The 13,490-nt window shown below is 47.4% G+C and overlaps 1 protein-coding gene across 1 annotated transcript in view; it reads left to right on the top strand.

Annotated features, from left to right (window-relative positions):
- YLPM1 (YLP motif containing 1) overlaps window positions 1-13,490 on the top strand; it is a 500,153-nt gene that overhangs the window by 132,833 nt on the left and 353,830 nt on the right. The window contains 1 exon segment of the mRNA XM_033952197.1: window positions 4,395-5,182. Coding sequence (XP_033808088.1) covers window positions 4,395-5,182 — 788 coding nt within the window.

Below are 13,490 nucleotides of genomic sequence, written 5' to 3'. Positions count from 1 at the left end.
TCGGCCAATCGGTATTGCGAAATCTATTTGCTTAAATTGCCAACTTCCCTCCATCCCTCTTCAGTAAGCTTGGAGGTCACCCACATGTGAGAATATCATGCGTGCTTGTCCTGGGATAAAGCACAGTTACTTACCGTAACAGGTGTTATCCAGGGACAGCAGGCATATATTCTCACAACCCGCCCACCTCCCCGAGGTTGGCTTCTTGGCTAGTTAAGTGAACTGGAGACCACGAGGGGATGCACCCCCTAGTGGAGCAGGAAGGCACGCATGCGTGGAGCAGCAGAGCAAACTTAAATCTTCAATCAAGTTTGCTTGAAAATGCTTCCGCATCGGGGCTCCGTAGATGACGTCACCCCACATGTGAGAATATATGCCTGCTGTCCCTGGATAACACCTGTTACGGTAAGTAACTGTGCTTTTTAGCTACTTCCCCTTCCCTTAGCATCATGGGATGAATGGATGAAGAATTGTGTGATCTATCCTATACATTATTAGTGTTCTTTTCATCTATATTTTATTGATTTTAGTATCGTAAGCTGCTCAGGTTCGGATATCAATATAATAAATAATAACAACATAACTTAGCTTGGTCCCCAAGCATTAATAAAAGAGTTCAGGTTGTGTACATTCAGTGCTGCTTTTTCATGGATTTTGTGGTTGGTTGCATAGGGCTACTTTAGATGTAGTCTCTCAGTTACCACCTCATTCTTGAAGGATGACTTGGTATTTGAGTACTGGCACTTTGCTTAAAAAAAAGGTACATTGGGTTTTAGAATATAGGCAGAATATGTCGGACTTCTACTTACAAACTGGGTCCTGCTTCTCCCTTCATGTGCCAGTGTGACCCTCTTCCTCCTTTCCGTGTCCCAACGCACCCCTCGTCTTCCTGCTCTCTTCCTCCATCCTGCTGTGACCAGTTCCCTCTTCCCCGCCATACTTCTCTTCTTAAGGCCACAGTTCCTATATGTGGACCACAGCTGACTCAGAAGCCTTCCCTTCCTGTCCCAATGCGCCCCTCTTCCTTCCTTCCATGTCCCAACGTGCCCTTTGCTCTCCTTTTCACTTGCCTCCCTCCAATGGGTGTTACCTCCTTTGGCCAGCTCCCTCCTCCATGCCATACTTCTCTTCTCAAAGCTGCGGCCGCAGGTCTTGCATGCGACCTGCAGCTGACCCAGAAGCCTTCCAGGTCTGTTGCAGGCCATGTGCAGGACCCACGGTTGCGGTTTTGAGAAGAGAAGAACAGCAGGGAGGAGGTAAGTGAGAAGGAGGACGAAGGGTGTATTGGGACAAAGGAGGGAGGGGGCATGAACTTGGGACACAGAATGGAGGGAGGAGTGCAGAATGGAAGAATGGAAAGAGTGAGGGAAAGAGATGCTAAGGTGGGAGAGGGAATAAAAAAGGAGAATTGTTGAACATGGGAGTCTGAGTAAGAGGGAAAGAGAGATGGTGCACATGGGAAAATGAAGAAAGAGGAGAATTGTTGGGCATAGGGAAGGAGAGAGAAATATTGGACATGGTTGTGTGAGAGGCATAAGGTACAGATACCGTTATCCGTATTCTTCAATCTCTCCCTCAGTATGAGGAGAGTCCCTCTGGACTGGAAAACGGCTAATGTCGTTCCACTGCACAAAAAAGGTTGCAGAGCAGAGGCTGCAAATTAAAGACCGGTGAGTCTAACATCAATAGTGTGTAAACTCATGGAAACACTAATCAAACGTAAATTAGACACGATCCTGAATGAGGAGAATCTACGGGATCCCAGTCAACATGGATTCACCAAGGGTAGGTCCTGTCAATCCAATCTCATCAGCTTCTTTGACTGGGTAACAAGGAAGCTGGACTTGGGAGAATCCCTAGTCGTAGTGTACCTAGACTTCAGTAAAGCTTTTGATAGCGTCCCTTACCGTAGGCTGTTGAGCAAGATGAAATCGATGGGGTTGGGAGAAACACTAACTGCATGGGTCAGTGATTGGCTAAGTGGTAGACTTCAGAGGGTGGCGGTTAACGGTACCCTCTCTAAAACGTCACAAGTGACAAGTGGAGTACCGCAGTGCTCGGTCTTGGGCCCGCTCCTTTTCAACATATTCATAGGGGACCTGACTCAGGGGCTTCAAGGTAAAATAACACTATTCGCCGATGACGCCAAACTATGTAACATAGTGAGCGGCTTCAATTTACACGATAGTATGATGCAGGACCTGCTTTTGTTGGAACTTTGGTCATCGACCTGGCAGCTGGGCTTCAACGCCAAGAAATGCAAGGTCATGTACCTCGGCAGCAGAAATCCGTGCAGAACTTACACCTTAAATGGTGAGACCTTAAGAACATAAGAACATAAGAAGCGCCATCTCCGGATCAGACCTTCGGTCCATCAAGTCCGGCGATCCGCACACGCGGAGGCCCTGCTAGGTATTCACCTGGCTTATTTTATAGCCAACCATATCTTTATATGCCTATCTCAAGGAGATATGCATCTAGTTTGCTTTTGAAACCTAGGACTGTCGATTCCGCAATAATCTCCCCTGGGAGAGTATTCCAGATGTCAACCACTCTCTGTGTGAAGCAGAACTTCCTGACATTAGTCCTGAACTTGCCCCCCCTTAGCTTCATTTCATGTCCTCTTGTCCGTGTCAAATTGGACATTGTAAATAATCTTCTCTGCTCTATTTTGTCAATTCCTTTCAGTATTTTGAAGGTCTCGATCATATCCCCACGCAGTCTCCTTTTCTCAAGGGAGAACAATCCCAGTGTTTTAAGTCGATCCTCATATTCCAGTTTCTCCATACCCTTCACTAGTTTAGTTGCTCGTCTCTGCACCCTCTCCAGCAGTTTTATATCCTTCTTTAGGTAGGGAGACCAATGTTGGACGCAGTATTCCAAGTGGGGTCTGACCATTGCCCTATAAAGCGGCATTATAACTTTCTCCGATCTACTCGAGATTCCTTTCTTTATCATGCCCAACATTCTATTTGCCTTATTTGCCGCTGCCACGCATTGTGCCGACGGACTACAACAGAACGAGATTTAGGAGTGACCATCAGTGCAGATATGAAAGCTGCCAATCAAGTGGAGAAGGCTTCATCTAAGGCAAGACAGATGTTAGGTTGTATCCGCAGAATTTTCGTCAGCCGGAAGCCTGAAGTCATCATGCCATTATACAGCCATGGTGAGACCACATCTGGAATACTGTGTGCAATTTTGGAGGCCACATTACCGTAAAGATGTGCTGAAAGCAGAGTCAGTTCAACTGTATGGCCACCAGGATAGTTTCGGGGCTAAAGGATCTCTCATATGAAGAGAGGCTGAACAATTTGCGTCTCTACTCTCTCGAAGAACGCAGGGAGAGGGGAGACATGATCGAGACATTTAAATATATCACCGGACGTATCGAGGTGGAAGAAGATATTTTCCTTCTCAAGGGACCATCAGCCACAAGAGGGTCCACTCAAACTCAGGGGCGGGAAATTTCATGGTGACACCAGGAAATATTTATTCACCGAAAGAGTGGTTGATCATTGGAACGAGCTTCCGGTACAGGTAATCGAAGCCAACAGCGTGCCATATTTTAAGAGTAAATGGGATGCCCATGTGGGGTCCCTAAAAGGGTGGAGTTATGGATGGGTCATTAGGAGCGGGATCTAGGAGAACAGACTATGGGGGGTAGGTCAGTACAGTGGGCAGACTTGATGGGCTATGGCCCTTATCTGCCGGCATTTTTCTATGTTTCTATAATACATGGGGAAGAGAGAGATGAGAGGTAACAGTGGGACGGATGAAAAACAAAAGTGTAAACTACAGTATTTATTTTGAGGACTGTTTCTTTAATGTTTTATGGTTTTATAAACTGTGTACTGTACAGGATCTGAGTTACATACAAATTCTACTTAAGAATGGTTTAAAAAATGGAATCCTTTCTTAACCCGGGAACTGTCTATAATATCCAAGTTTCTTTCTTGCCTTTTTAATAGCAAAATTCCACCATTCAGTATGAAAGTTAAATTTGGATCTGATGTTAATCTCCTTATTTGTTCAATGTCATCAATTGGTTAGTTGCCTCAAACCATGGATGTATAAATGAAGAAAAAAAACACAAGCCAAGTATATTAAAATGCAGTAAAATGGATGCATGACGATGAGATGTCTTTACATATATATAAAACTCAATAAAATTGTTGAACTAAAAAAACCAAACATGGATGTAAATGTTAACTTGCAGTTTACTAAACAGAACAAATTGTTTTTTGTTTTTGGTGGCTGCTGCTGTTAGTGAATTTCCCAGGCCCCCTATGCCAGAATTGGTTACGTTTCCTTCCATGATATTTGTTATACTGCATTTTGAAAGAAAAACTCCGCTCTGCTTAATGTCTGATAATGATTTCTTTCTTTCTCAGCAGACAGCACCAACGGACATGCAATTACAACAGTATCAAATGCAGCAACAGCAGTTCCTGCCACTTCATCAGCAGTGGGAAAGTGAGTTTAAACAATGGCAAGAGTTGGTTGACACCTATCCACATAAAGAACAATTCCACGAGTATGAGAAGCAATGGAAGACGTGGCAGGAGCAGATGAAATCTACTCAGTCCCACTTGCAAGAAAAAGTGAGCTCATTGTGCAGCATGCAGCACCAGTACATGGGGAGCCCCTATATTGGGAGTATGCCAGTTATGCCTCCATTTATGCCATACTCAGCACCGTCTTTACTGCCCCCACTGATTCCTCCAGCATTAGCAACAGCTACTCTTCCATCTGTAACCCCAGATGCTGCTTTGTCTCCTGTTACCACGGTTGCACGTCCAGCTGTTCCTCCGGTTACTTCATCAGGTTTACTTTCTGTTGCACCTTCTGCCCCTCTGACTACCAGTGAGTGTGTACCATCAGCTTTCAGTACAAGAGAATTACAATCAACTGAGACAGCCACAGTACCATCAGTTCCCGTCTCTGGTGCTTCTGTACAAAAAACTTTGAACTCCTCTGAACCTAATCTTAAACGGGGCGCAGTCCCTCAGACTATTGAACATGGACCGGTGGAATCAAAACTTTTCAAGAGCAATAAATTCTCATCCATGCCTTCAGCTGTTGCTCAGACTCCTACCACTGAGACTCCAGCAGGAAAAACAGCTGACCCATCCTTGCAGAATGGTGGGGGTCCTCGTATGGAAGAGTCAAGAAGTTCCAGGTATGACAGAAATGAGAGCAGCAGTATTCCTCATTGTACCAAAATAATGGTTGGTTTTACTGGGGCTTTTACTAGTACTGATTATTTATATCATTACTAGACACATGCTGTTTATAATTGTATAGTAAAAGACATTCCCTACTCCCTAAAGCATAGAATCTAGTCAAGAACAACTCAAGAATATCAAAACATTTGGAATTTCAGGGCCATCCTAACCAGTAGACAAGACTAGATGGTTGCCTAAGGCAACTACTTTAGGGGACAGCAAAGAGCAGCTGCAATAGATCCCAATAGCCACACAAACTAAGTCCAACATTGCTCACTTTTACCTGCAAGAATTGTGGAGCGTTGTCAATTAGTCCATTTACTTGGATAAATGACCTGGAAACTATCCTCATTATGTCTTGGAGAGGGGACGAAGCAGATTAGATGCCTGAAACGTAATTGAAGTGGGGGAAGATTGGGCTTAAGGCTGAAGGTTTGCCTAGTGTTGCCAGTCGGCACTGATTTCAATAAGGTCCAGCTCTCTGGCTTCTCTCTTGCAGTTGAGGCAACGATGTACAAAGCAAGAGTGCATAGATTTTCCAAACTGACACCTAGTAAAGATCCATAGTAACATGACGGCAGATATAGACCTGAACTTTCCATCCAGTCTGGCCATAAGTTATACTCATTAAAAAATATATGATTAGATTAACTTGTCTCTTCTTTGATATTTCTGGGCCATAGACTAAAGTCTGGTATTGTTCTAGGTTCTAAATGCTGAAGTAGTTGTCCAAGCTCACTCCAGCCTATCCAACCATCCCATTATTTGCAAGACATCTACCGTAAAGTCTGGCCAGTAACATCTTCCTGTTCCATATTAGTGGAGTTCACATTGATGCCCACCCCAGCCCATGCAGGTCTGTCCAATACTGGCCTTAGTTCTTTACTTTACATCCTTCATTTTCTAATTAGAGATCCTCTATTATCCCAGGACAAGCAGGCTGCTTATTCTCAACATGTGGGTGACATCATCTACGGAGCCCCGATCGGACACTCTCGCAAGCAAACTTGCTTGAAGATCTTCAAGCTTGCGACTGTACCACGCTTGCGCGTGTGCCTTCCCGCCCGAGTCAGGGCGCGTCTCCTCAGTGTGGCCTCAGTTCTTTGTTTTTTGCGGAGCCAGAAGCCCTGTTCCTCTGCTCTGCGAGATCGGAGTGCCTCTAGCACTGCGGTTTGTTTTGATTTTTTTGTTTTCGGGTGAGTCACTGTGCAGCGCGTTTCAAATTGATATTTTTTTTTTTTAACTTTTTCTTTCTTCGTCGTTGACCAGGGGCTCTGAGTCCGACTAGGCCGACGAGCCTCATGCGGCTGCGGCGACGCTCCGATCTTATGTCCCGGCCTATCACTGGATTTAAGAAGTGCACCCAGTGTGGTCGGGTGATTTCTATTACTGACCCCACCGTTGGTGCATCGAGTGCCTCGGAGCCGATCATCGGACTGAATCCTGCCCGCGCTGTGCTACCCTCCAACCACAGGCGGTTTGTCGGAAACAGGCTCTGATCTTCGAGTTTTTTGGAGCCATGGATCCAGCGGCCGGGGCCTCGGCCTCGACTTCGTCGAAGTCACCCTCTTCCACCAAGGCTTCAGTGGCTGCCCTGACGGAGCCTGCGGCCTCGGGTAAGTCTCCTCTTCCTCCCTCAGGTTTGCTAGTGAAGAAGCCTTCCCTGGGGTCTCAGGGGAATGTGGTGGGCCATGCCCCGTCCAGACCTCCTTCCAAGCGTGCCTCCACACAACGGGAATACTCTTCATTGAGGTTGCCCTCGTTGGAGCGCACTGCTGCACCTGTCAGGCCTGATCCAATGGTCTCAGTGCCGATGTTCGAGGACATGCTAAAGGCCATCCTGGAAACGCAGCTCTTGGTTCTGAGCCAGCTTGCCCCTGCCTCGACCTCGGCAGACCAGCCTGAGCACCCGCTCGACGCCCCCCAGGGACGGTCTCGCAGGTTCTCTTCCAGTTGGTCTTCCCCTCCTGCTTCGAGGCTTGGGTCTCCGGCCCGTGCGCCTCGGTCGAAGCACCTCTCCGATGCTGCTTCTTCAGGCTCAGAGGTTTCTTCGAGGCTCGGAGCATGAGAGATCCTTTGCCTCCCTGGTATGTCCTAGGGCGAAAGCTCCACCTGCTAAGCAGTATAAGCTCCCTCTATGGCACTATCCGCAGAAGTCCACCCTACCTCTTTCTCGTCTGCCTCCTTAGCGACCTCAATAGCGTCCTTGAAAGCCTCAGATGCCTGCGGCGGTGAAACCGGCACCGTCCTTTTGACAATTCTGGTCCGAGCACGCCAATGTCCTTTGTCCATCAGCCTTCCCCTCTGCCCATCGGGGGTCTGCTCTATCATTTTTACCATCAGTGGGAGTTGCTGACAACCGACTCATGGGTTCTCACCATCATTTGAGAGGGGTACTCTTAACTTTCGGCACGTGCCTCCGGTTCAGCCCCTACGGGAGTTTCCTTCCGACAGGCCGCAACTTCCCCTCCTGCTGCAAGAGGCCCAGGCTCTCCTCTGTCTCCGGGCGGATGAGGAGGTCCAGGTGTACCAGCGGAACTCGGGGTTTTACTCCCGGTTTTTCCTGGTCCCCAAGAAAATCGGGGACTTGCATCCTATTCTCGATCTAAGGGCTCTCAACAAATGCCTGGTCAAGGAAAAGTTCCGCATGTTCTCTCTTCTGACATTGTACCCCCTAATGGACGAGGGGGACTGGCTCTGCTCTCTGGATCTGAAAGAGGCCTACACGCACATCCCGATTCATATGGCCTCTCGCCAATTCTTGAGATTTCGTGTGGGAAATCTCCATCTGTAATACCATGTTCTCCCCGAGGGTGTTCACGAAGGGTCTGGTGGTGGTTGCCACAGCCCTGCGGATGCAGGGTCTTCAGGTTTTCCCGTACCTCGACGACTGGCTCATCAAAGCGTTGTCATAGAAACATAGAAAAAAGCAGCAGAAAAGGGCTATAGCCCACCAAGTCTGCCCATTCCAAGTATCCCCTCCCCTGAATTTACTCCCTTAAAGATCCCACGTGAGTATCCCATTTTCTCTTAAAATCCGTCACGCTGCTGGCCTTTATCACCTGGAGTGGGAGTCTGTTCCAATGATCCACTACTCTTTCGGTGAAGAAGTACTTCCTGGAGTCGCCATGAAACTTCCCTCCCCTGATCTTCAGCGGATGCCCTCTGGTGGTCGAGGGTCCCATGAGCCAGAAGATATCATCTTCTGACTCGATGCGTCCCGTGATGTACTTATATGTTTCAATCATATCTCCCCATTCTCTTCTTTCCTCAAGTGAGTACAGCCGCAATTTTTTTAATCTTTCTTCATACGTGAGATCCTTGAGCCCCAAGACCATCCTGGTGGCCGTTCGCTGAACCGACTCGATCCTCAGCACGTCCTTTCGGTAGTGTGACTGAACACAGTACTCCAAGTGAGGCCTCACCATGGCTCTGTACAACGGCATCATAACTTCAGGTCTCCTGCTGACGAAACCTCTGTGGATACACCCCATCATTTGTCTTGCCCTGGAGGAAGCCTTCTCCACTTGATTGGCAACCTTCATGTCCTCACTAATGATCACCCCTAGGTTGCGTTCCGCTGTGGTCCTAACCAAGGTCTCACCATTTAGTACATAAGTTCTACGCGGGTTTCTCTTACCCAGGTGCATTATCTTGCATTTTTTAGCATTGAAGCCTAGCTGCCAAGTAGTTGACCATTGTTCCAGCAACAGTAGGTCGTGTGTCATATTATCAGGTAATAAGCTTTTGCCTACTATATTGCAAAGTTTGGCGTCGTCAGCGAACAGTGATACCCTTCCTCTAAGTCCTTGCGTCATATCTCTTATGAATAAGTTAAATAGAATTGGGCCCAGGACCGAGCCCTGCGGCACTCCACTCGGATGTTATCTCAGTGATCCAACAGACAATTCCGTTTCTTCAACTTCTGGGTTTCGAGATCAACTTTCCAAAATCCCAATTATGTCTATCCCAATCTCTCCAGTTGGATACGCTTCGTCTCCATTTATTCCTGCCTTGACCTCGTCAGGAGACTCTCGCCTGCCTATCTTCTTCCGACCATCTCGGCCAAGAGCATGATGATCCTGCTGGGGTACAAGGCCTCCACCGTTCATGTGACGCCTTTTGCCAGACTTCACCTTCGTGTTCTGCAGTGGATCCTGGCCTCGCAGTGGTGTCAGGATCGCGATCCGGTCTCTTGCTGGATTGTGGTGACTCCTTCCTTGAAACAATCCGCTGGTGGATGCGCTGGAGGTTTTCTGTTTCACGCACCCCCAGCGCAGAAGGTCCTGACAACAGACTCGTCTGCCTACGCGTGGGGTGCTCACCTCGATGGCCTCCGGACGCAAGGACTTTGGTCCGATGACGAGCGGCGCTGTCATATCAATCTGTTGGAGCTTCGAGCCATTTTCAACGCTCTCAAGGCCTTCCTCCATCTGCTCTGCAGCCAGGTGGTCCTCGTGAGGATGGACAACCAGGTGGCCATGTATTATGTCAACAAGCAGGGGGGTACGGGTTCCCTGTCTCTTTGCCAAAAAGCTCTATGAATGTGGGATTGGGTGATCGTCACAACATCTTTCTCAGAGCGGTCTACATTCAGGGCCAGCGGAACTGCCTGGCGGACAATCTCAGTTGCCTTCTGCTACCTCACGAATGGTCCCTTAGTTCGTTGATTTTATGTCAGATTTTCGCTCGGTGGGGAACCCCACAGGTGGATCTGTTTGCTTCCCTCCTAAACCACAGGCTGCCCTGGTTCTGCTCCAGGATCTATTCTCTACACCGACTCGTGGCAGATGTGTTCCTCCTGGACCTGTTTCTCTATGTGTTCCCTCCTTTTCCTCTGATTATGAGGGCTCTAGTCACGCTCAAGTCCGTTCACGCCACCATGATTCTAATAGCTCCTCGGTGGCCCAGACAACCCTGGTTCTCCCTGCTTCTTCAACTCAGTTTCTGGTTTTTCCTTCTCTGCTCTCTCAGAGTCAAGGATCTCTGCTTCATCCCAACCTGCAGTCCCTGCATTTGACAGCTTGGTATCTCAGCACCTAACTGCCTCGTTCCAGTTCTTTCAATCTGTTTGGGATGTTCTCGAGGCTTCCAAAAGGCGGTCCACTCGACGGTCTAATTCTCGGAAGTGGACCAGATTTTCCTCTTGGTGCTCGGCACTGCGCCTGGAGCCGCGTTCTGCCTCCTTGTCTTCCGTGCTGGACTATCTGTTGCACTTGTCTTGTTCTGGTCTCAAATCGACTTATATTCGAGTCCACCTCAGTGCCATTGCTGCTTTTCACCAGCTGCTTGTGGGGAAACCGCTCTCTGTTCATCCGTTGGTTTCCCGGTTTATGAAGGGCCTTTTCAATGTTCATCCTCCTCTCAAACCTCCTCTGGTGGTTTGGGATCTGAATGTTGTCCTTGCTCAGTTGATGAAGCCTCCCTTTGAACCTATTGATCGGGCTCATCTGAAGTATGTCACTTGGAAAGTGGTGTTTCTTATTGCTCTCACGTCTGCCCGCAGGGTCAGTGAGCTGCAGGCTTTGGTGGCGGATCCTCCTTTCACCATTTTTCATCATGATAAGGTGGTTCTCTGCACCCATCCTAAATTCTTTCCTAAGGTGGTCTTGGATTTTTACCTCAACCAATCCATTGTTCTTCCTGTGTTTTTTCCTAAGCCCCATTCTCATCCTGGAGAAGTGGCGCTCCACACTCTTGACTGTAAGAGGGCGTTGGCTTTCTACCTGCAACGCACTCAGACTCATCGGACTGCTCCCTAACTCTTCATATCTTTTGATCCGAATCGGTTGGGGCGTCCTGTTTCTAAGTGCACCTTATTCAACTGGTTGGCTGCTTGTATTTCTTTCTCCTACGCTCAGAATGGTCTCCCTCTGCAGGGTCAGGTCACGGGGCATAAAGTCAGAGCGATGGCGGCATCTGTTGCTTTCCTCAGGTCCACGCCTATTGAGGAGATCTGCAAGGCCGCCACTTTGTCCTTGGTTCAAACCTTCACCTCTCACTACTGTCTGGATACCTTTTCCAGATGGGACAGCCAGTATGGCCAGTCTGTTTTGTGTAATCTGTTCTCCTAAATTGCCAACTCTCCCTCCATCCCTTTTTGGTTAGCTTGGAGGTCACCCACATGTTGAGAATATGCTGCCTGCTTGTCCTGGGATAAAGCACAGGTACTTAGCGTAACAGGTGTTATCCAGGGACAGCAGGCAGATATTCTCGCAACTCACCCACCTCCCTGGGTTGGCTTCTTTGCTAGCTATATGAACTGAGACCACGCGAGCCCTGACTCAGGCGGGAAGGCACACGCGCATGTGCGGTACACTCTCAAGCTTGAAGATCTTCAAGCAAGTTTGCTTGCGAGAGTGTCCGATCGGGGCTCTGTAGATGACGTCACCCACATGTTGAGAATATCTGCCTGCTCTCCCTGGATAATACCTGTTACCATTTTCCTCTCCAGCTCGGGAGGGCATTCCAGGCATCTACCTCCCTCTCCGTGAAGAATTTCTTAACATTGCTCCTAAGTCTTCCTCCCCAAAACCTCAAATTATGCCCTCTAGTTTTACCATTTTTTCTTCTCTGGAAAAGATTTGGTTCTATATTAATGCCTTTCAAGAATTTAAACATCTGTATCGTATCTCCTTTGTCCTTCCTCTCCTCTAGATTATACATATTTAGGACTTCCAGTCTCTTCTCATACTTCTTTTGGTTCAAACCTCTTTCCATTTTTGTCACCTTCCTCTGGACCACTTCAAGACTTTTTATATCCTTCGCCAGATACGGCCTCCAAAACTGAACACAATATTCCATGTGCGGCCTCACCAACGACCTATACAGGAGCATCAACACCTCCCTTCTGCTGGTTACTCCTCTTTCTATACAGCCTAGCATCCTTCTGGCTGCAGCCATCGCCTTATCACACTTTTTAGTTGCCTTTAGATCCTCAGAAACAGTCACCCCAAGGACCCTCTCACCATTTGTGCTTATCAGCCTTTCACCTCCCAACACATGCGGTTCCCTCGGCTTTCTACCTCCCAAATGCATCACTCTGCACTTCTTCGCATTGAATTTTAGTTTCCAGACTCTAGACCATTCTTCTAACTTTTGCAGATCCTTTTTCATGTTTTCCACTCCCCCCCCCCCCCCGGGGTGTCCACTCTGTAACAATTCTTGGTATCATTGCAAAAAGGTTAACCTTACGTTCTAACCCTTCAGCAATGTTACTCTCAAACATATTGAACAGAATCGGTCCTAGCATCGAGCCTTGAGGCACTCCACTACTTACCTTACCATCCTCCGAACGAATTCCATTTACCACTTCCCTCTGGCGTCTATCTGTCAACCAGTTTTTAATCCAGTTCACCACTTTGTGCCCTAACTTCAGCCCATGGAGTTTGTTTAAGAGCCTCCTATGAGGAACCGTGTCAAAGGCTTTGCTGAAATCTAAGTAAATTACATCCAATTCTTTGCTCACCCACTCAAAGAATTCAATCAGATTCGTTTGGCACCATTTACCTTTAGTAAACCCATGTTGCCTCCATTAGATTCTAAGAATTTCACTATCCTTTGCTTCAGCAACATTTCCATTATTTTTCCAATAACTGAAGTGAGACTTACCGGTCTATAGTTTCTCGCTTCATCTCTATAACCACTTTTGTGAAGAGGGACCACATCCGCTCTTCTCCAGTCCCGTGGAACCTCTCCTGTCTCTAAAGATTTATTGATCAAATCTTTAAGAGGATCCCCCAGAACCTCCTAGAGCTCCCTCAATATCCTGGGATGGATCCAGTCTAGTCCCATAGCTTTCTCCACTTTCAATTTTTCAAGAAGTTCATAAACACTTTCTTCTGTGAATGTGCAGTATCCATTCCATTCTCAGGTGTAACTTTGCTGACCAATTGCGGTCCTTCTCCATGTTTTCCTTCTGTGAACACCGAACAGAAGTATTTGTTTAGCACATTTGCTTTTTCCTCATCTCTCTCCACATAGCGGTTCGTACCATCTTTCAGTCTCGTAATTCCATTTTTTGTCTTCCTCCTTTCATTAATATACCTGAAAAAATTTTAGTCTCCCTTTCTTATATTTATAGCCATTTTGCTCTTCCGCTTTCGCCAGACATCTCTCTCTTGACTTCTTTCAGTTTCATCCGATATTTCTTTCTATACTCCTCTTCTTCAGTTTTTTTATATTTCATGAACACCAATTAAGAACATAATAACTGCTGCTGCTTGGTCAGACCAGTGGTCCATCGTGCCCAGCTGTCCACTC

This window comes from Geotrypetes seraphini, chromosome 7 (genome assembly GCF_902459505.1).
Source record: "Geotrypetes seraphini chromosome 7, aGeoSer1.1, whole genome shotgun sequence".
In the NCBI taxonomy this organism is placed as follows: domain Eukaryota; kingdom Metazoa; phylum Chordata; class Amphibia; order Gymnophiona; family Dermophiidae; genus Geotrypetes; species Geotrypetes seraphini.
This window is presented reverse-complemented; position numbering and strand designations above follow the sequence as displayed.